This window comes from Schistocerca americana, chromosome 7, assembly GCF_021461395.2.
Source record: "Schistocerca americana isolate TAMUIC-IGC-003095 chromosome 7, iqSchAmer2.1, whole genome shotgun sequence".
Classification (NCBI taxonomy): domain Eukaryota; kingdom Metazoa; phylum Arthropoda; class Insecta; order Orthoptera; family Acrididae; genus Schistocerca; species Schistocerca americana.
The window spans coordinates 474,553,166-474,577,381 of NC_060125.1; the positions used below are offsets into that span (position 1 = coordinate 474,553,166).

Genomic DNA, 24,216 nt, shown 5'->3' on the forward strand with positions numbered 1-24,216 from the left:
GAGCAAAGGCGCTTTTCCGGCCAAAGGCATCAAATTTCCCAGCACTGAGTAATTCATGAATCGTGTACAATAAAGCAGGAGAGTTACAGACTCTGGTGTGTCGATGCAAATTCATCTCATTTGTAGCTTAACAAAATCATGGGAATGTTCGAAATGAGTAGTGGCAGCCATGGGCAGGTGGCAGCACTGCGGCTTTGTGACAGTTAGCGAGTAGACAGTCCGCCATTTCAGTTATCATGGATCAGTGGAACGGACAGCAGCCTGCGTTAGCCAGAAAAATGTTTTATAAAAACAATGGTAGTTTGGTAGGGGCGCAGAGGGAGTTTCGACGTTTTTATAACTGAGGACGCCATGATGCCGTTCCGTCGAAATACGCGATAAAATGTTGGATTAATAACTTTGAAGAGACTGGTCTGCCCTCAAGAAGAAACCAACAGGACGACCAAGAAGTGTGCGTTCTACAGCGAACATTGATGCTGTACGCGAGTCCGTCTTACGGAGCCCACGGCGTTCAATTACTAAGCAAGCAGCAATGGTTGGAATGTCCCGGGAGAGTGTTCACAGAATTCTTCGGTTACGATTAGGATTCTGTCAACAATTGAGAACAAAAATAAACAATGACGATGAATTTCTAAAGAAGTTGTGATGTCAGACGAGGCACATTTTCATCTCTAAGGTTATGTGAATAAACAGAACTATCGTTACTGGGCTTACACAAATCCTACTGACGTTCATGAGCGCTAGTAAAGTGACAGTATGGTGTGGGGAAACAGTAACTGTCAATGCCGATCGTTACGTGGAGATGCTCCGAACTTTCGTTACACCTGCATTGGACAACTTTCCAAACGTTCACGAAGCCTGGTTTCAACAGGACGGAGCGACATCACACACTACACGGCACTCAATGGCATATGTCCGCGAACTGCTTGGCAACCGTGTGACCTCACGATTCGGTAACATTCCCTGCCCCTACATCGCTAGATTTATTCCTTTGCGGTTTTTCTTGTGGTGCTACGTCAAGAGAAAAGTCTACACGACTCGACCCCCTGGATGAGTTAAAACAGAAAATTCGGGAAGCAATTCACAGTATCCCAGCTGAGATGTTGCAATGGCCAATGAGGAATCTCAACTGAAGATTTCACGAATGTATTCGTACATGAGGACGCCATCTGAAGGACGTAATTTTTAAAAACTGAAAAATGCCATCAGTGTTTCGTAAATCGCTAAGTTGTAAGGTTTCAATTACTATGAATGCAATTTCTTTCCTTCATCAGTTCTCGTTTTATTGGATTGTGAAGATGTTCCCGTTTTTCGGTGTCACCCTGTACAAAAACGCGACGGAGAGTAATCTTGGTACCCCAAGTTTTTTTTTCTCTTGCTCATGAAAAAACTCTCCTGTTGCTAACCTTTCAAATTAACGACCGTCCACAAAGCCAATAAATTTAATCAGGAAAACGTTGCAAGATTGTATCTGTAGAGAAAATGAATTGTTTTTGCTTGATAGCAACTCTCGACATAGATATAATTATGTAACTCACAATCAGACAATTGATAAGTGTGAATACAAACGATTACTTAAGCGTGGATCACACATTCGACGTCTACCTTCTCCAAGTTACCCTGTGAATACTTGTAGGCTGGAAACGTTGATCTAGAATATGGCAACAGAAGGTGCACAGGCATATTAATATAAAATTTGATTTTAATTCAAATGATACCTGTGCCTAACGTCGGGTACGCCACAGTTCTCCACTAGACCTGCTCCTGTGTTGGGCTTATTTCGGAATGGAGATCCTCCGATTATTTGATTGCAAGAAATAGCAGAGAACATCAGTGACAATGAAGGTTTGAATGAAGACTGGACGCGTGCTCAGGCAGCCTACTGTTTGAGGCGACTACTCGCGAATAGCAGGAAATCTGGTTTAGAGTATCTGTCTGCCACAAATTTTCATTGATGACGACATGTTCAGGACTCTGTGCAGGCCAGTCCATTACAGCGATGTTATTGTCATCCAACCATTCAGCCACAGGCCGTGCATTATGAACAGGTGCTCCGTCGTGTTGAAACATGCAGCCGCCATCCCCGAATTGCTCTTCAACAGTGGGAAGCAAGAAGGTGCTTAAAACATCAATGTAGGCCTGTGCTATGACTATGCCACGCAAAACAACAAGGAGAGCAAGCCCCCTCCATGAAAAGCACGACCACACCATAACACCACCACCTCCGAATTTTACTGTCGGCACTACACACGCTAGCTGACGACGTTTACACACGCTGGCTGATGACGTTCACCGGGCATTCGCCATACCCGCAACCTGCCATCGGATCCCCATATTCTGTACAGTGATTAGTAATTCCACACAACGTTTTCCCACTGTTCAATTGTCCAATGTGTAAGCCCCGTACACCAAGCGAGGCGTCGTTTGAAATTTACTGGCGTGATGTGAGGCTTATGAGCAGCCGCTCGACCATGAAATCCTAGTTTTCTCACCTCCTGCCTAACTGTCATAGTACTTGCAGTGGATCCTGATGCAGTCTGGAATTACTGTGCGATGATCTGCCTATTACACATTATGACCCTCTTCGACTGTCGGTGGTCTGTGTCAGTCACCAGACGAGGTCGGCCTGTACGCTGTTGCGCTGTACGTATCCCTTCACGATTCCACTTCCCTGTCACATCGGGAACAGTTGACCTAGGGATGTAAAGGAGTGTGGAATATCTCGTGTTCAGACGTATGCCGCAAGTGACACCCAATCATCCGACCACGTTCGAAGTCCACCAGTTCCGCAGAGCGCCCCACTCTGCTCTCTCACGATGTCTTATGGCTACTGATGTCGCTGATATGGAGTACCTCGCTGCAGGTGGCAGCACAATTCACCTAATACGAAAAACGTATGTTTCCACTGTGTCCGGATACTTTTGATCACTTAGTGAATTGCCGCCGTACGGCAAATCGCCGGTCTTTCAATAGCCTACAGCATTAAACGAGATTTTCATACGTCACGACAAGACGCCGCAAAACAGCTCCTAGAGAAGTTGTACCTGGCCCCTGGCTTGGAACTACGCCTCCAAGGTTACGAAGCAAGCAAATCGTAGGTCGGAAATGCGAATTTCAGTGATTTTAGGGCGATGCGGAACACGAAGTCAGCTTGATCTTTATAAGTGGCAATTAAACCGTATTATCATTTCAAAATCGTGCTAATCGAAGTCGCTTCTCTTCGCAAATCACCGGCACTCAATCCGCTTAAAACCACTTTTTGCTCTTTTAATTATGAGATTAGCACAAAACACAGCAATGTGCTGCAGAGAGCAAAGTCTATACAGGGTAATAATACAATCCTACAGGGATGATGGAGAAAAGAAAAATGTATCAATGCGAAAATCACTGACAGATCATACATGTACCGATACAGTTGCTGCTAAGATGGTAGGACAGACAACTTTTAAATGTAGTATTACGGACCAAACAAGAAAAAGTGTCCAGTAAATATGGGCTCGTAGACGAATACGTAAGAGCCATGAGTACTTTTTCATCTTCGCTACTGCGAAACACATCTCTTCTACTGAATAAGTTCCCGATCCATATGGTCACCTCTGTCAGATGCGTATACTACAATTTTAGCAGCAATAGTACCGATATTTCTGTTCAATTGTCAGAGTTACCAGAAGGATTTTCGCTTGTAACTTTCCATTCGGTCGTTTCCGGACCAGGGTCGCTCCCCTCAAAATGATACATGTACCCTTCTCCACCATCCCTGAAAACTGCTATCATCATCACAGAATCACATTGTATACGAGTTCTTCAAAAGAAATAACTTGTCTTTCTTGATCCAGACTTCCTAATATCTTGTACATTTCAGCTTTCTTTTCTCCGATTTAATTTTCGTGCACGTGTTTTTTCTTCTATACCTTGTCCAGTACCATTAAAAATAGTGTTCTCGCTAGTTCCCCCCACAATGATTCAGCCAAATCTGACACATATGTCTGAGGCTGTATTTTATCTTCTTCTGCCCTTATTTCATTAAAATAATAATAATAATAATAATAATAATAATAATAATAATAATAATAATAATAATAGTGGCACCCCTTGATCTGTTCTGTCGGAAATAACGAAAGCACAAGGGGAGGTCTCATGTCGTCAAGAGCAAGAAGCGTCATTCAGAACCATAACCGTTGGTTCCATCATTCGGGAGGACGACGGTTCAATCCCGCGTCCGGCCATCCTGATTTAGGTTTTCCGTGATTTCCCTAAATCACTTCAGGCAAATGCCGGGATGGTTCTTCTGAAAGGGCACGGCCGACTTCCTCCCCCATCCTTCCCTAATCCGATGAGTCCTATGACCACGCTGTCTGGTCTCCTTCCCCAACACAATCAACCATTGGTTCCATCGATGCAAATACGGCCATTACGATACTTTATTAGCATTTCAACTTAGTTACTATTCATAATAACAATAACAAGAAGATAATCTTTTCTTGGAAGTGAATGAATCAGACTGCTTACATCTTGTAGCTTGACACACAGTGTTATTGTTACTTTTGATCTCGTTAGCCCACGGTTCTACATCGGTACTGCCGTGTCTCGAGGGAAGTGAACTTAAATTATTGTACTGCTCGATGAGAGAGGTTTTTTTTTTTTCTTTTTTTTTTTTTTTTTTTCACGAATGGATTCACTCTAACTTGGAAGTAGATAAAGTACATCTTGTTTTGACATGTATGGCATGGAACTGAATTCTGTTGGCGTTGCCAATAGCTAGCATGTTTCTTCTTGTTTCTGTCAAGCCAAATGACTTACAGCATTCTGATGACCCACATGAGTACTCACGTGTTTGATTTTTGCAGCTAGTATGTACAGTCTTGGTTATTTCAATGACAGCGTAACAGACATTTTATTTTGCTAATCCTTTGCGTTGTCATGTGGTGTAGGTATGTCCTTGCTCTCAAATCCCGAACTTCGCTACATACAAAAACCTATCATGTGACCTATTATGTGTTATCTGAAGTATTGTACGATCCACGCTTTTTTAATGTTGCTTGACATGTTTCTTATAGTCTCTTGCTTTCAGTCACTGACCTTCTAGAAAAATTCAAATCCAGTCTCCTCCGAAGCGATCGACACATCGTCTTTCAAGTGGCCCAAACAGTATTTCCTGGAAACTACTGAAACATCTCATAATGGGTATTTTATTTTCTTACTACAACCATTCTCTGACGTACTGAGTTTCTTTCGTAGCGCAATTAATTACGTTGTTGGTTGAACTATTTTCCTTAAATACTACACAAATATTTGAACCCTGAATTGTGGAGCGAGACACCAACTTTCCTGGATATGCTTTTTTTTAAATTCTTGTTGTGGTCTTATCCTTTCCGCGCTCCGAACAACGTGCATTTTTCATCTTCTTTCATTATGTTCGTGGTGTTACGATTTTGATTTGGATTCGTTAAGGAGAATCTTGCTCCACACCCCAAAAAAATTCTCGGGACGCCGACGGAAACTACTCAATACGTACAAACCAGATTACTTGCAACACAAGGCATCAGACATCGGGCTAAAGAACAGCGCAAATTTTCGTCTGCTGTCTCGTATAGCTTCGGTACTTCCCGTGAGAGAGGGTCCGTGGATCCGTAACTGCGCGCCAGGGTCTATGGGCTACTATACGCAAGTACTGCAGTGCCTTGCCACTCCACACCGTACGGCAGAATTGCCGTAACTTCCTGTAGTGGTCTACGCAAGACAGTGGCGTGGCGATTCAACTCTTGCTACTTCAGCTGCTACCGTGAATGTAAGTACAGCCATGGTGACTATGTAGAAGATAAAAATCTGTTCAGGAAAAAGAAACCACTACAATAGTCAATTCCCGAGAACAGTTATAGCCGTAGCTTATTAGGTTATTTAAAGAAAACGCTTATGTCTAATGGCTACATCAGTAATGGCGTTCAAAATAATGAAAGCAACGACTAACGAATGCTCTGTAACGGGAATGTGTCTCGACAATACCGAATACTTACAGTACAAAATTTAGTTGTTACTTTCAGAGTTCTACGCCAGATAGCACGAAGCGCGTACAATAATGTGGCTCCGACAGGGTATGTTGATGCGCAGCGTGTGAAGCCACGCACGACGGCGTTCTGCGGTCGAGCAACTCCGTGGTACGTGCGCAGCGCCTGCCGGTGCCTCATGAGTGGATTCTCTCCGGAACACTCCCTACTGTTTCTCATACACAGCAACATACCAGTAGCATAAGGTGCCCAGTTTTCGGGTAGCTACGGAAATATGAGAATATGGTTTTTTAAACATCAGCTAAAAGCTCTCCGAAACTGGCTGACGTAGGTGACAACTGATTTTGATTATATATAATCTCTTATAACGAAAGTAAACAGATTATATTTTGTAATTTACGTAAAAACGTGTGCATTTTGGAGAATATACTAAAAGGGTGTGCAATTTCCGATAGTGTGGATCCTAATTTCGGATAGGGCTATTTCATATGGAAAATTCAAGACTGCATACCTATAGGAAAATGGTTCAAATGGCTCTGAGCACTATGGGACTTAACATCTGAGGTCATCAGTCCCCTAGTACGTAGAACTGCTTAAACCTAGCTAACCTAAGGACATGACACACATCGATGCCCGAGGCAGGATTCGCACCTGCGACCGTAGCGGTCGCACCTAGAACGGCCCGGCAACTACGGCCGGCATATGTATAGGACTATTGTTTTACTAAAAAACGTAATGTCGAGACAGTCCCAATCTGATTCTACACTGACCAGTACATTAATGGAACCACATATCAAAAGCCTGAATAACCACCTTTTGCAGCGTGGATCGCTGCGAGACGTGCAGGTAGCGGTCAATGAGGTTCTGGAAAATACCGACGAGATGTGGAGCCATGCCGACTCCAATGCCGTGGTCAACTGCACTAGGTTTCTCAGTTGAGGATCCACGGCGCGAACAGCCCGATCGAAGTGGCCCCACAGATTGGCGACTGGGTTTCAATCTGGGGAGTCCGATGGCCAGGGGAGGCCAGTAAACTCTTCCAAGTGCTCTTCGAACCACGAATGTACACAGTGAGGTTCCTGAGACGTTGCTTTGTCCTGCAGGTAGACGCCTTCGTGCCGTGGGAAAACAAATCGACATGGTTCCCAAATAGATGCATACTTGTGTTGATGCACTGTGCCTTCCAAAATGACGATATCACAGAAGGAATGCCACGAAACCAATCCCCAGACCATAAGGCTCCATCCTCCGTTCTGTACCCCCTCCCTCGACAATTGTTGCAGAGTGTTTGCTTTCAGAAGTTTCTGTCCGATGGAATACAAAACGTGAATCATCTGAAAATACCACCAGTCGCCACTCAAAGGACGTCCAGTTATGGTATCGGCGCATGGGTGCATGAACGTGATGCCTGCTGCATAGGCCGATACGCAACAACATTCGCTGAACGGTAGTTAATGAGACACTGGTGGTAGCACCTCGGTTTATTTTGTCAGCCAGTTGCTCGACAATCACACACCTATTCGCCCGTACAGATCTCCGCAGCAGTCGTCCACCCGTCATCTGTGGCCTGTGGTGTACCAGTTGCCTCGGTGCCAGTTATGGATAGCGCCTTTTTGCCATGCACGGTATAGGCCTACTTCAACCGCGCCGGCGAGTGAACGGTTTACAAACATGGCCGTTTCGGAATGCTTCCACCCAAGCCCGAAAGCTAATGATGATGCCCTTTTGGACGTCAGATAAATCGCTCCGTTTCCGCATTGAATGCTCTGTTTCGTGCGCCCGCTCCCCTCCCACCGGCACGCTTTTTGTACCCTCCAATGGCAGTGCTGCCATTTGCCATCTGTGAGTGGTTATTGCACGTTGTCATCGAACGTGGGCGGTGGTCACAATGCGACTGGAATGTGTACAAACACCAACAACGCTGACGGCGACGCCCATAGCCGCCCCAGTGAGCTCAACTTTTCGGGAAGCGCTCTATTTTGCTGAGACGTTTCACGGAGCAGCTGGTGGCGACGGGGCCGCGAGACCTGCCTCAACCCTCGGCGGGCAGCGGCTGCATGGACGTGGCGACCTGCAGCCAGACGGGTCGATAGCACGCCCTGCCTTGCCGCACAGCTTTGCACCGCTGCGACAGACCCGCCGGCGATGCAACCTTTCGTGCTTGCCCCGCTAAGACGCCGTCGCTCTCCAATTACACCACGAATAACAATTTTTTTCAAGTTACTCACTGTACAGCCACAGCTGCTGATACACTAAGGTATACGTAAATTTTCACTACAGGTTGTGCAGACCTATCATTAGGTGATAAGTACCTGGGACCTTGAAGAGTGCTTTGGGAACAATCAAAACGGGTGTTATCAGCATGCTGGTAAGTTCTCCGAACAAAGTATCTGTCGCCCCATTAAAAGACCAGTCTGGTCGCGCTGAAGCTCTGTAGAGTTCCTACCAGGCGGTTGTATGACCCGCCACCGTTGACTAGTCATGGCAGCGAAGTGGTGTGGATGTGCCACTTACTAGTTTGGAATCAGTGCTGTAAGCTGGGTGGAGGTAGAGATCTGACATAATGGCAGAAAAGAACTATCGTGCTTGGGCGTGACCACAACACCGAGAATGAAGTTGCCCGAAATGTTCTATCCGACGAGTCTACAAGGAACGAAGTACCAATCCTTGTTTGTTACATGCATAAGAAAATATAAAGATCCTATATAACAGGGACCGAATACGAGTGTCAGGTCTTGTCAATCACTATCCGAATCAAACAAAACAGGAATCGATGCTGTTAGTGTATGCAGGTTCATCACTTTCCGAGCTATATCGTGAAGGAGAATCCATGTAGTGGACGTCTGTTGTCCGATACCTCGCAGAATGTGGTCCCACGAGTCGTGATTTTGCCTCTTTTCAAATGACGCGAAACTTAGAAGGCACAGATGGCCCTGGAAATTGAGGTTTTTTTTTCTAACCATGACTTGCCTCCACAGATTCAGGTTACCGTGAACAGGAGGCAGGATATTTACTTCCAAAATTCTGGATGACCAAGTGTCACCCTCTATACTAAGCTCACAGGACAAAAAGTTACTCACCCCTAGAAAAAAATCATTACAATCACCATTTACTATGGTTTAATTAAGGCCCTAGGCTTCATAACTGCCCGGATTCGGTTAGGAAGTCCAGTCTACAGTGTTGTGCAGTTACATCGCATCCATTTAAGCCACTCTCTGAGGATTTGATCGCATAATTCCACCAAACTTCCAACGAGCATTTATAGGGGCATAATCGAGTGGTCATTTTTTGCACAAAACGCTGCATCGGCAACACTCTCCAATTGTGGACGGCTATAGAGGCAGCATGGCTCAATATTTCTGCAGGGGATTGTTGCTGCACTACACATGGCAAAAGGAGGTCCTACACCATATTAGGAGTTATCCCATGACTTGTGTCACCGCAGTGTGTATCTTCATAATAAGTATGCTGTGGTCACTCCCGTCTTCTAAGATGATAAAGGTGATGCGTGATGGGTTAGTGTGTTTCGCCCAGTGTGCTTTGATACCTCGTTTCATGATACAGAACAGTACAATACAAATATTAGTGACACTTAACGAAAAGCCAAGGCGTGGTAAATGGAATATTTATCGTATGTCTACACAATTACGTGATGTCACAGTATTTGAAAACTAGTTTTCTTCGGTCGGTTGCGTGTGTAAACGTGCGTGGTTTAGTTGGGTCAACTGGACTTGGATCTTTCGTTATGATTCAATGGCGTTTCTAATTGATGATATTATTTCATAAGGCTACGCCTTGAGCTAAAGGTTACTGAAATGTTTTGATGTAAGCCTAAGCAATCGACAAGACCGCAAGTATTCGCTATCTGAAGATGTCGATAAAATCAACCTGGAACGAAATTTAAAACGTTTACTTAACAGCAGCTGCAGTGGTAGTTTACTTACACCTTAAAACTTTTTCTCGATTTCGAATGGAGATAGGCAGGTGGGTTCACAGCTCAAAAATCTTGTAATGAATTAATTCCTTCGCATACTACAGCATTTCATTTGCCCTTCTTAGTTTTCGAACGGTTTCTGAATGTATATAATTTCATGTTAGAGTCGACAACATTGTATCTCAATCGTAGTCAATATATTAACAACATCCATCGGTAGCTCAGCTTCACGGATGCCACTGCTAGCAAGCTGTACAAATCACCTGCGTCCATTGCGGTTATCACGATGCGACTCAACAGATTTATAATCACAACAACGTCGTAAATAAATGCTGCAACACGTGTGTATCATTCGAGTTGGCATAAGCATTATTTAAGATGGCAATTTACGAACAGTTTTGTACAGAATACACGAAACATTCGAGCGTTCCTTGCCCCTGTGTGTAATGTTTATCTTCTTGGATGTTGGATTAAACACGAACAGTAATTCCCATTTACCTCGTTGCTGCTCTCCATGAAGTGAAACCTATTCCTGCAATAATCTTCCTAAGACCGCAACTGACTACGTGAGGGGTCCGCTGTCACTTTATCCGTTCCTCTTACTCTCCTCTATTACATACGTAATACGAAAAAGTACTGTAATAATTTATTTCTGCACACTGCTTCCACTTCACGACTGTTTGATACCCGCCAAGTCCCTCAGTCACAAACAGCAATCGTCAGATTCTTTTTCTATGGGCTGAACTATCACTTCACTGCTTCTCAGAAAGACGCAAGAACCATCTCCATTCACTTCTGGTGCCTTTTGAGGAGCGCGTTTCTGAGTCTAGGTAACTTCTCTCCGTCGTCATCAGGAAATCCATTGTCCCCTTCCATCAAACAATTCACTTTATACAATAAAAAGTACGAGATAATAGCCCTTGCTGAACACCTGGCGTAAAATCTACGGACAACGTTGCAAGGCATCCCAGATATGCTCAATAATATATGGTGGCCATTGGAAGTGTTTAAACTCAGAGGAGTGTTCCTGAAACCACTCTGTAGCAATTCTGGACGTGTGGGATGTCGCATTGTCCTGCTGGAGTTACTCAAGTCCTTCAGAATGCACAATGGACATGAATGGATGCAGGTTAACAGACATGACGCTTACGTACGTGTCACCTGTCAGAGTCGTATCTACATCAGGCGTTCCGTATCACTCCAACTGCACACGCCCCACACCATCACAGAGCCTCCACCAGCTTGAACAGTCCCCTGTTGACATGCAAGGTCCATGGAATCGTGAGGTTGTCTCCATACCCGTACACGTCCATCCGCTCGATACAATTTGAAACGCGACTTGTCCGACCAGGCAATACGTTTCCAGTTATTAACAGTGCACCGTCGGTATTGACGGGCCCAGGCGAGGCATAAAGCTTTGTGTCGTGCAGTCATCAAGAGTACACGAGTGGGCTTTGGGCTCCGTAAGCCCATATTGATGACGTTTCGTAGAATGGTTCGCACGCTGACATTTGCTGACAGCCCAGCACTGAAATCTGCAGCAATTTGCGGAAGGATTGCACTTATGTCACACTGAACGATTCTCGTTCAGTCGTCATTGGTCCCGTTCTTGTAGGATCTTTCTCCAGCCGCAGCGATGTCGGAGACTTTGCTTTACCGGATTCCTGATATTCACGGTACAATGGCGCAGTAGTCCGAAGGCAAAATCCGCACTTCATCGCTACCTCGGAGATACTGTGTCCCATCGCTCTTGCGCCGACCGTAACACCACGTTACAACTCATTTAAATCTTGATAACCTGCCACTGTAGCAGCAGCAACCTACCTAACTGCGCCAGACACTTGTCTTATACATGCGTTGCCGACCGTAGCGCCGTACTCTGCCTGATTACATATCTCTGTATTTGAATAAGCATGCGTATACCAGTTCCTTTGGCGCTTCAATGTACGGAAACCATCATCTATTAAAGTTTTCACGAGATGAAAATGAAATGGTAGCTGAATCAGCGACGCTACGATTTTCAGCTACATAGCTTTTGGCTGTATCTATTACGTATCCGTACACGCAATCTCATTTCATACAGTATGATATCACCACTATCACCGCATTCCATTTAACGTCCCCTACTGTATGAAGGCTGCCTCTATACATTTCCATGCATTATATTCAGCTGTACGCACCCTGTTAGCTCCTGCATATTTTCGTATTTCACATACCCACCTTCTGTTAGGTGGTCGCCTTAGTACTTTACCATCTTTTGGAATCCCGCCATCCATTTGCTTAAATCCGCATAGCATCATTCGTACGGTATTTGTTGTTTCGTGCCTTAATTTACGTTCCAGCTGTACAACTCACAATTGTGCCTCCCAGGCTTTGCTATAAAGTACGTGTCTGCACAAAAGGTATCATTTTCTCACACTTCTTTGTTAATGATACGTACTACACAGTATCACTGATTTAGCTACCGTTTTATTTTCGTCTCGTGGAAACTTTTAATAGATCAGATGATGGTTTACTGTTGATATAAAAAGGTGTATGTTCATTATGTTGAAGCAACAGAGATTGCTCAATGTGTCAACCATTTTATTAAACGAACACACTGCATGATAATGTAAGGCTTATTCAGTGTACTTCTGCCGACGTCAGCGACGCCTACACTTTAATGTTAGTTTGTTATGCCGACAACAAAACAAAATATAGCATTTCTAAGAGACTAGACGTTTTAATGCCATTGTAACTGGCTAAGTACAACACAATTTTGGAGTGTGCCTAAATGTCATAAAATTGTTAGTGCATGTACACTTATGTTATCTCACTGTTCTGCTCTAAAGCCGTGGTAAAGGTGTTACGAATACAATGTAAGAAAACTACCTACAATCTATTATTAGCGTTTTTGTTACTAGAGAATCTACACCATTTTCTGAGACTTACCTTATCCTGTTTCTTCGTCATACCATGATTGACAATTGCGTGCGCCACCTACAAATGATAATCGCGATTTGTTAACTCAAAGCCACTCATACCACACAAAGTCCTGTCAAATGAATCAGAACAATCATCTAACCGATATTTTCCCAAACCACACATACAAAGTCAAATTTTGGTGAACAGGACTTGACATTAGAACGATTCATACCTTTAAAAAATGGACCTCGAAGAAAAGATTAGTCTACTGCGCACACAGAGGCCACCGAGCAATATTTCTTACGTGCTCCGCACCTGAGTGCTACCGGAAAATATCTGTAACAGGTGTAATGGAAAGTACCCTCCGCAATGCAATTTCAGTGATTTGCGGAGTACGGATGTTGATGCAGGGGACAGAGGACAACATCAAACCATTCTGAAGACTACGGACTTAAAAATAAAATAAAAATGTCCCTTTCAGAACGCAGGTGTCGCCGAGCCGCTAAAGCGAAGTGTCCATACAACGTCAGAATCGTCCTTACGTGGTGTTAAGTCCACATGCACACGCTCCCAGTTAATGTCCTGCAACCGTTAAGCGAGTGGTCGAGTGGACGGGGATTTAGAATCCGCTTCTTGGAACAGTGTCGTCGACGAAATCTGGCGCCAGTTCACACGTCACGCACAACACTGACAACGCACAGGAACTGGATGAACTTGGTGAAGACATTTAAATTTCCACTTTTCGATTCCCTTTTAAGATCAAAATGGCAGCGTGAGATTTTAGTTTCTGATAGGACTGTCAGACTTTCACATTAAATATACGGGAGGTTTTGGAAATGATGGCCATGATAGTCCTATCGTGGCACTGATGGCAAGTTTTACCTTTTTGAGACCGTTGTACCTAACTGTACACAACAGTGTACACAAATAACGAGTGTTTCCCGAAACGTTTACATATTGAAACTCCTTTCTACAAAACAAGTTGTAAATGAATTCATCATTGTACATGGCACTCAAAAATTTTAACTAAAACAACTTTCACAGCATAGTAGGACTACTCATTTACCAAAACATTTAATTACAATGACTTTGAACGGTACAGAAATGTTAGCATAAATAAATAAAACTTTAGGAAATATGACGGAAAATATTATCAAATACATGAGGTGGGTAAAATATGGGAAAAACTGTAAAATATGGGAGACCTCCCGAAAATACGGTAGACGCGAGGAAATGTAGACAAAATACGGGGGACACCCGTAAAATATGGGAGACCTGGTAACTCTAGTTGCTGGTGCTTCTGCAGGATAAGGAAACACACGTTTTTGGTTTCTGCTGTGCTGTTTTAGAAGACCTTTCCTCCACAGTTCATTTGGAACCCACTATAAGTAGCCTTTTCCCATACCGAATGTGATGTTTGGTAACTGAGTGTATGGACAATGGCATCCACTCACACCAAGCCGCCAGAATGGAAATTTCCACTACTAGATTGAGTACACCCCACCTCAAACTTTATCGAGTTCATATAACTGACGTCATTTCTAGCACAATAAAGTAACAACGAATGTCAGCAGGTGAGTCGCTGCCATCACTAAACAAATCAGCTGCGACATACCGGTAACTGTTTCATCAACGTTTGGACACTGTTCCCAAAATCTGTGAATCCCTTTCACTTCACTGTCAAGTTATATCTTACACACGGATGAAATAATCACATTGCGCACGTCGGATTGAGGCCGAACTATATTTTTAAATGCTGCGTGGCTCTTACGTCGGTTTACGATACGACATAATCTGTCAATGAACACAGTGCACATAGTGGTAAGACGCTATTCGTGATGTGACTACAAAAACGAATTTGTATCCACCCCGCTTAACAGAGCGTAGCGTATTGCAAGTTATACACTCAGGTGACGAAAGTCATGGGATAGCGAAACGCATTTATACAGATGGCGTTAGTATCGGGTACACGAGGTATAAAAGGGCAGTGCGTTGGTGAAGCTGTCATTTGTACTCCGATGATTCATGTGAGAAAATGTTTCCAACGTGAGTATGGTCGCACGACTGTGAACGCGGAATGGTAGTTGGAGCACGATGCATGGGACATTCCGTTTCGGAAATCGTTGGGGGAATTCAATATTCCGAGATACAAAAGGTCAAGAGTTTGTCAAGAATATCACATGTCAGGTATTACCTCTTACCACAGACAACGCTGTGGCCGACAGCCTCCACTTAATGACTGAGAGCAGAGGTCTTTGCGTAGAGTTGTCAGTGCTAACAGACAAGCAACACTGCGTGAAATAACCGCTGAAATCCATGTGGGATGTACGACGGATGTGTCCGTTAGGACAGTGTGGCAAAATTTGGCGTTAATGGGCTATGGCAACAGGGCAACAGACGACCGACGCGAGTGCCTTCGCTAACACCAAGACATCGCCCGCAGCGCCTCTCCTGGGCTCGTGACCGTATCTGTTGGACCCTAGACAACTGCAAAACCGTGGCCTCATCACATGAATCCAGATTTCAGTTCGTAAGAGCTGACGATAGAGTATGAGTGTGGCGCACACCCCACGAAGCCATAGACCCAAATTTAAACAGGGCTCTGTGCAAACTTTTGGTGGCTCCATGTGTGTGGCCTACGTTTACATGGAATGGACTGAGTTCTCTGATCCAACTGTACCGATCATTGGCTGGAAATGGTTATTCGGCTACTTTGAGACCATTTACAGCCATTTAAGGTCTTCATATTACCATGACAATGTTCCATGCCACCGGGCAACTATTGCTCACGATTGGTTTGAAGAAAATTGTGGACAATTCGAGCGAATGATTTGGCCACGCGGATCGCCCGACGTGAATCACATCGAACATTTTGAGACATAAGAGAGAGGTCAGTTCGTGGATAATATCCTGCACCGGCAACACTTTCGCTATTATGAACGGCTACAGAGGCAGCTTAGTTCAATACTGCTGCAGGGGAATTTCAACTAGTTGCAAAGTCCAAGCCGCGTGGAGTTGCTACACTACGCCGGGAAAAAGGTCTGTGAGCTGACCTTGAATTACATTCAGACATTCAGCCTCGCAGGTCCCCCCCCCCCAGTCACAATTTTACTTCAATGTCATAGCCGTGAATTCACCGTTCTTCTATAGTGATGATCCTTTGCTTAAATGTTCCTCCACAGTCAGCCTGTCAGAAAGAATTCCTTGAAACATCGGCACCTTGTAACATGTCCATTTTAGGCATCAAACGAGTAACTATCTTTGCTGTTTCTTGAATTACTCAGTTTATGCCTCCTTACCCGAAACTTCTGCGATTCCAGTCTTTTCTGCAAGTTCTGACAGACTATGGCTGTCGCGCTCAAGCTCCTTTATTGCCTGTGGACACCACCTGCTGAAGAACAATGTCTTTCCGGTCTTGTGCCACCTTCTCGGAATATTGTTTTTGACCTACATCGTCTCCGTAACGTTGCTTCAAGAAAAAAAAAATTAACGTTCCACCACCATTTGAGACAAATCACAAGCTCGATTTGTAGAATTTCACCTTTGCTTGAAACACAGTTTGGAAACTAAGCGAAATATCAATAATGTGAATCGACGAGATTATTCGGGAGGTTTTGACGGATACGGAGCAATGTTAGGTTCCTTAACAGACCTCACATTTCGAACTATAAATGCGATATTGAAAAAGGAGATAGAAGCAGCAGGCTGTTTAGCATCGTACTGTGACTCGCTAATGCCTTGTGTACACATCGTGCGAGGCTGCAGTGTGCGGTAGCGCACGACGTGCCACGCAGTTCACGCAAAAGAAACGAACAAGCCGGTGCAGGAACCAGCACAAAGCGTAACAATATCTCACTGCCGAACTTACTGTACTTGCAGCTTAGTAGTCACGTGGTTAGTTTGCGTGCAAGTCCAGGTGGACAATGAATTTGCCTGGTACGAATATCCCCGATAGCTACTTTCTAGTTTACCGGCCGGCTACTGGATTTCAGTTCCTGCTTAATTTTCAGCCCACATGCCGGTATGCACCTTTCAGGTCGTTATTTTCGCTTGTTAACTTCTACAAAAATGTTCAGTCCATGAAAACTGCGGTGTGGCTTGACTCCAGTCGACTTCCAACAAATGGTGAACTGCCGATGCGGGGACCGCCTCTTACATTGTGACAAAAGCAGTTCATCATCATCATCATCTTGGACAGATTCCAGCCACTGGCTGGGTCTGTCGGGAACACAAGCCTCTCCATCGTGTTCTGTCTTTCCACCATTCCCCCTCTTCCACCTTCGCCCAGTTCTCTTCTCGTCACACATTCCTTCACTCCCTTCACCCATCTATCTCTTGGTCTTCCTCTGGGCCTCTTCCCCTCCAGTTGCAGATCAAACATCCTCTTTGGAATTCTTCCCTCATCCATTCTCTTCATGTGTCCATACCGCTGCAGTCTTGATTTTTCTATCCTGTCCTGTACTGGTTCCTCCTTTAGTCTTTCCCTCACATACACATTTCGCAATCTGTCTCGTCTTGTTACACTCAACCTGCTCCTCTGGAACTAGCCTGTATTTTACTTTTATCGCTTTTGTGCATTACCCATGTCTCACTTCCGTATGCCAATATGGGGACAAAGTAGGTTCGGTATATAATTCCCTTGGATTTCTGTGGCACCTCCTTGCTCCAAATAAGCCCCCTGATGCATCTGTAGAACTGCCCTGCTTTTCTGCACCTTTCACTTATTTCCATTGCGTTTCCCCCCTTACTTTCAATCACGCTTCCCAGGTACTTGAAGTTCTCTACCACTTGTAGTTTTTCCCCTCCACAAGTTATATCCACATTTGGCCTATTCTTCTTCCTTGTTGTGACAATTATTTCACTTTTCTTTGCAGAGAAATGCATTCCATATTGTGCTGCCGTTGCCTCCCATACATCTAACTGCTCTTGCACCTCCTTCTCGCAATTTCCCCATAACATCAGGTCATCGGCAAAAAGCACTGCTTTCATTTTATGATCTCCAATTGCATCTGATACTTGCTGTAGGATTTCATCCATAACAATAATAAACAATAAAGGCGAAAGTGCACTTCCCTGTCGCAGCCCATTTTCCAGCTTGAACCATGCAGTACGTTCCCTCCCCACTTTCACACAACTCTCACTTCCCTCATACATTTTTCTGACTTTTCGTGTTATCTCTTCATCTATCCCTTTTGCGTTCAGCACATCCCAGAGCTTGTCCCTACAGATACTGTCATACGCCTTCTCAATATCTAAAAAGGCCATTATTAAGTCCTTCCCGTACTCATAGTGCCTTTCCTGCAGTTGCCTTACCGCAAATATGAGGTCCGTTGTTGATCTTCCCGGTCTGAAACCATACTGCTCCCCTTGCAGTCTACTTTCAATGCTGCTTCTTATTCCCTTCTCCAGGATCTTTTCATAGATTTTTCCACAGTGGCATAGCAGGGTGATTCCTCTGTAGTTCTCACATCTCCTTTTATCCCCTTTCTTGAAGATCGGGACTATAATTCCTTTCTTCCAATCCTCAGGAATTCTGTTCTCCTTCCACACCACCCTCAGCACTCTGTATAGCCACTGGGTTCCTACTTCTCCTGCTGCTCGTATCATATCCACTGTTACTTTGTCCCAACCTGGTGCCTTGCCCCCTTTCATCCTCTTTATGGCTTCTTCCACTTCATTCCAAGTTAGATCATCAATTTCCCCACTATTATAATCGTCTGCTGCCTTAGGCTCTCCAACGCTGTTAGTTACCCGCTTGGCGGCATTCAACAGATCTTCAAAGTACTCCTTCCAAATCTTTTTGAGCTCATGCATTTCCTCCACAACTCTTTCATTATTATCCATGATCCTCAGGCACTCGCTTCTGTCGTTCCTCTTATTTCTTACCATGGTGTAAAGTACTTTTTTGTTCCCTTCACTGTCCTCTTCTAACATTTTTGTCCATTTTTCCATCCACTTCTTCTTCTCCGCCCCTACTAATGGTCTGTGCCGCTTTCTTGCTTTCCTTATATTTTACCCTAGCTTCCTCTGTTCGGGTCTGGAACCATTCTCTGAAGGCTTTGTTCTTTCGAAGTACTGCCTCTTTACATATGTTGTTCCACCATGGGGTTTCCTTACTTCTCCTCTTTGTGCTAGTTCTTCCGCACACAGTCTCAGCTGCCTCAACTAGAGCCCTCTTAAAATCTCCCCATTCTTCTTCCACTGTTCTCTGATCTTCCTTTGGCAGCTTCTTCCTGATCAGTGTCTGGTACTGGGTCCTCCGTTCATCCTCTTTCAGCATCCATGTCTTCAACCTTTTCTCCTGTATATCTGTTGCCCTCCTATCTTTTTTCTCTCTCAGGGTGGCTACCAACAGCCGATGGTCACTGTCTAAGGCCTCAGATGGAATGACCTTAACATCTGTGAGGCTGCTCATCATCTGCCTATCCACTAGAACATAGTCTACTACTGAAGTTTGGGACCAGTCTCCACTGTACCAAGTTATTTTGTGGCTACTACTCTTCTTGTACCAGGAATTTGCGATCGCCAGCCCATTCCTCTTGCAGAATTCCAGCAACAATTTTCCTTCTCCATTTCGGTTCCCCCAGCCCTCTGGTCCCATTATCTCCTCGAATCCTTTCCTGTCTGTGCCAACATGTGCATTGAGGTCCCCTATTATAATCTGATTACCACCATTTAGCTGCTTTTGCATGTCATCTTCAAATTCCTCCTTCTCCTTTTTTGTACACCCCACCTGTGGGGCATATGCTTGGATGATTTCAATGCTTTTTCCTTTCACTCGTACTCTGGCTTTTATCATTCGATCATTGATACCTTCCACCTCCTCCTGCAGACCCTCTCTGACCACTATTGCCACTCCATTTCTTCCCCTCTCATTCCCTATCCAGTACAGACAAAAGCAGTTAACAAAAGCAGTTAAAGTAAAATAATTTTGGTTCAAGTCTTTATATTATTTCTTACACCTGCCTGCAAATTTATAAATTTTCGAACAATGTTTCTCTAGATAAGAGCAACCGAACTCAGACGGTTGTTGAAAGGGATTAGAACGATCTTTTTATTTCCTCTGCAAAGCACAATTAACTTCGTGCCAATCAGAAACCACAAAATGTAGCCGGTAGCGCGGCCCCTCCAGCCGAAGGTTCGAGTCCACGCTCGGGCATGGTTGCGTGTGTGTTGTTCTCAGCATAAGTTAGTGTAAGTAGTGTGTAAGTCTAGGGACCGATGACCTCAGCAGTTTCGTCCCTTAGGAATTCACACACATTTGAACATTTTTTGCACCCGGTAACAGGAAGAAACATTTGTTGAGGAAAGCTTGACGGAATGAAGTCCGAGCTTCAATTCTCTCAACAGCGTAAATTACGAGTTCGCATGACAACTCTGAATTTTCTCATTGACTGCATCGGTCCGGCTGTGCAGCTAGAAGTATGTGCAGCAGAGATATGGGATCTACTTTACACGTCGAAAGCGAAATTTAAGTTTGAGCAACAACATACAGATGATCTCTTCTACCAAGTACCAGACACAGTGTCGTCTCGCAACAAGCATACACTGTTTGCCTTTAGCCGTGCAGGAGCGACTGCAGCTGTGATTGCGACTCCTACGTGCGAATCCCTACAATAGCATACAATCATAAAAAATCTTGTGTTTAAAGGGTAGTGGATCCTCTTCTCGTATCTAAGCAGCGAAAATCACATGGAAGAGTGAGGACTGTCAATTAAAAATCTGTCGTCAAGACCTTCACTTAGTACTACTTTCGTTGTGTCACCAATATTATATACAGTAGCAGACATTAGAACGAATGCTGTCACACAGAGCATCGCAACGACGAACAATACAGTAACGAAATATACGTAGAGGTTGTTGCTGAATAATTTATTTACTTACTCCCCCCCTCCCCAACGCGCGTTCGCACGCACGCATACGCACAGGTTTCGTAGCTCATAGCATGAAGTGGAAACCTCAGTGATGTTGGACAATTGAGAAAACACGTTATAATGGCTTCCAGAAAACAGTAGAGTACGACGTATGAATAATTAATTAACACTAAACAGCTATATAGCGTTCCTGTTCAAAGATTATAAATGGGCTTTTGAAAATACCAGAAATGTTACTCTTCGAAAGGAAATTGCTATTCTTTCAACTGTAGCGAGTTGCTGTTTATCCAATACTGCTTGCTTACTATCTAAATGACTACTCTGATGGACGACGAAGATCATCATTTATCTACAAGCTGTAGTAGTAGAGTCATATTCACACTGAAAATTTGTACTTGTTACGCTTCTAACGGTACTTGTTCGGCCTTGGACCTAGGTAAACAGATTGTACGTACGAGGAGTGGCTGTTACGATATTTTGAAGGTATTTTACGAATATTTGGGTAATTCTAAAATCTCTCTATGTTTTCCGGTGGCCTCTTATAGACCTGTTCTCTAAATTAGAGTGTCCTCTTTCTCAGCACTCATGTAAAAAATCTTAGTTCATATGAAACTATTTTTAATTATTTGCTTAATTTATCATGAGGGGCACGTGTACTGTAGAGTTGTGTAATCCCAAATTATTTTAATGTGTGTGTGCGAGATGTGCTAGTATCTACTTCAAGCAATATTCCTGGTGTTCGCTTCAGCTGGGGTCAAGACTGCAGATATTTAAGACTGCATGACCCTAGAAGATAACTAGATAAAACAAAATAGAGTTTACACAGGAAACAAATTAGCAGTACGGTCTTCAAGTGAACGCGAGAGACTAACTGTGAAGGATGTCTAAACGAGTTTCTTGCACACGTGTGTGTTTAAAGCGACGTTAAACTGCACGACCAGTGACGTGTATTTCTGATACCAGCGGGTTATATTTACACCTTTCCAACAGTGGGTGCCTTCAAAAGTTTCAGACGAATTGTTTGCTGTGAGTCCGCTTAATCCTGATAAGCTATCATTCGAGCTGTGTCTGCCGATGACAAACATATTAATCACCCGCATCAAACATAACTGGTTTCCAACAGTTAGTCTTCGAAAGGTCATAAGCTCTTCGTACAATATTAGTCACTAACCGCTTTGTGATGCTGTAGAACATGTAGAACCGACACCATGCTATTATATCACCCTCCACCGTCGACACAGAATCTGGCAGTGAAGTGGTGGGTGTATGCCAGTAAGGAAACGTATGGGTCGACGTGAAGATGAGATAGAATAGCGGAAATGTGTTTGGGCGGTGCCGACGACTACACTATGAAGGCACTGGCTGGTTTGTTGATCTATCAACGAGGAATGTCCAAAGTGTCTACGAGGAAAGAGGTACCACTCGTATACACGTAAAATGACGTAAAAATAGTGATCGGAAATCGTTCATAATCGACAATGACAATCCGTTTCGAACCAGGCAAGAATTGCTACTGCCAGTGAATGCAAGTCCATCTCCACCAGTTTCTGAGCGAACACAATATACGGAATTGTATGCAATGAACATTTGGTGTCGGGTAAGTCGCAAAAAGCCACCTCTCAAAGCGGTACCTGAACCTGCAAGTCTCCAGTTGGGCAAATAATACAAGTGGTCAGTGACTGTAGCACTGTCGTGTGTGCACAGGCGGCCTAATGAATGTTTAAACCGTAGTGTGACAGCGTGTGGAAGGTACAGTACAGGCCGACGCCGCTTTATGATGTTTTGAGAGTGTTTCTCGTGCCATAATTTGGGCTCCACGCATTAAGTTTACCATGAACATGGATCAGGACACTTATGTCAACATTTTCGATGAGGAAGTGTTGTCCTTTCTACATCTCCACGAGCAGTATGCTGTAGATACTCCGGTCTACCAAGATGCCCAAATCCGTGTGCACAGGGGTGCAAGGTTTGGCGAACATTCACACACCCAATAGCACCGTATCTGGGCTGCTAAATCACCTAATCTTAATCCCATTGAAAATACACTGAGGAGACAAAATTCGTGGGATAGGTATATGCACATATCCAGATGGTGGTAGCACCGCGTACACGAAGTATAGAAGAGCGGTGCATTGGCGGAGCTGTCGTGTGTACTTAACTGACTCACGTGAAAAGATTTCCAAAGTGACTATGGTCGCACGACGGCAATTAACAGACTTTAAATGCGGAATGGTAGTTGCAGCTACACGCATGAGACATTCAGTTTCGGAAATCGATAAGCAATCCAATATTCGAGATCCACAGTGACAACAGTGTACCGAGAATACCACATTTCAGGCATGACTTCTCACCACGGACAACACAGTGGCTGATAGTGCTAACACACAAGCAACACTGCATGAAATGGCCGCAGAAATCAATGTGAAAGTACAACGAACGTATCTGTTAGGGTAGTGCATCGAAATTTCCTAACAGCACGACATCGCCTGCAGACCTGGTCAGATGAGTCCCGTTTTCATTTGGTAGGAGCTGATGGCAGTTTTCGAGTGTGGCGCAGACCCCACGGAGCTACTGACTAAAGTTGCTGACAAGGCACTGTGCAAACTGGTGGTAGCTCTATAAAGGTGTGGGCTTGTGTACGCTTGGAATGAACTTGGTTCTCTAGTTCAACTGAACCGATCACTGAATGGAAATTGTTATGTTCAAATGGTTCAAATGGCTCTGAGTACTATGGGACTTAACTTCTGAGGTCATCAGTGGCCTAGAACTTAGAACTAATTAAACCTAACTAACCTAAGGACATCACACACAACCATGCCCGAGGCAGGATTCGAACCTGCGACCGTAGCGGTCGCTCGGCTCCAGACTGTAGCGCCTAGAACCGCACGGTCACTCCGGCCGGTGGTTATGTTCGACTACTTGGAGACCATCTGCAGTAATTCGTGGACTTCACGTTTCCAAATATGGATGGAATTTTTATGAATGACAATGCGCGATGTCCCCGGCCCACAATTTTTCGCGACTGGTTTGAAGAACATTCTGGGCAATTCGAGCGAATGATTTGGCCACCCAGATCGCCCGACATGAATCCCGCCGAACATTTATAGGACAAAATCTAGGTGGCAGTCAGTGCAGAAAATTACGAGGTGCGGCTAGAAAAAAACCGGACTGATGCTGGAAAAAACATTTATTTACAATTATTTACAATTTCATGTTATCTCCTTCAATGCACTCTCCTCCTCGGTCTCTACACCGCTCCATACGAATTTTCCACTGTTCATAGCAATGCTGCAGATCATTTTCGGTAAGTCCATACATTACTTCCGTCGCTTTTTCTTTTACTACTTCAACAGTCTCAAATCTAGTTCCTTTCAAAGCTGACTTGACTTTAGGGAAAAGAAAAAAGTCACAGGGGGCCAAATCAGGTGAGTAGGGTGGATGATCTAAGATGGGAATGTTGTGTTTTGCCAAAAACGTCTTCACTGACAACGCACTGTGA

The 24,216-nt window shown here is 44.2% G+C and overlaps 1 protein-coding gene across 4 annotated transcripts in view; it reads right to left on the minus strand.

The window, feature by feature from the left end:
- Window positions 1-24,216, minus strand: part of LOC124622425 (protein daughter of sevenless) — a 243,346-nt gene that overhangs the window by 92,563 nt on the left and 126,567 nt on the right. For 2 of the 4 annotated variants that reach the window (XM_047148120.1, XM_047148118.1), the window contains exon 2: window positions 12,871-12,918. The exons of the other annotated variants lie outside the window; for them this stretch is intronic. In XM_047148120.1, the coding sequence (XP_047004076.1) occupies window positions 12,871-12,918 (48 nt within the window). The remainder of the gene's footprint in view (window positions 1-12,870; window positions 12,919-24,216) is intronic. 4 annotated transcript variants of the gene reach the window in all.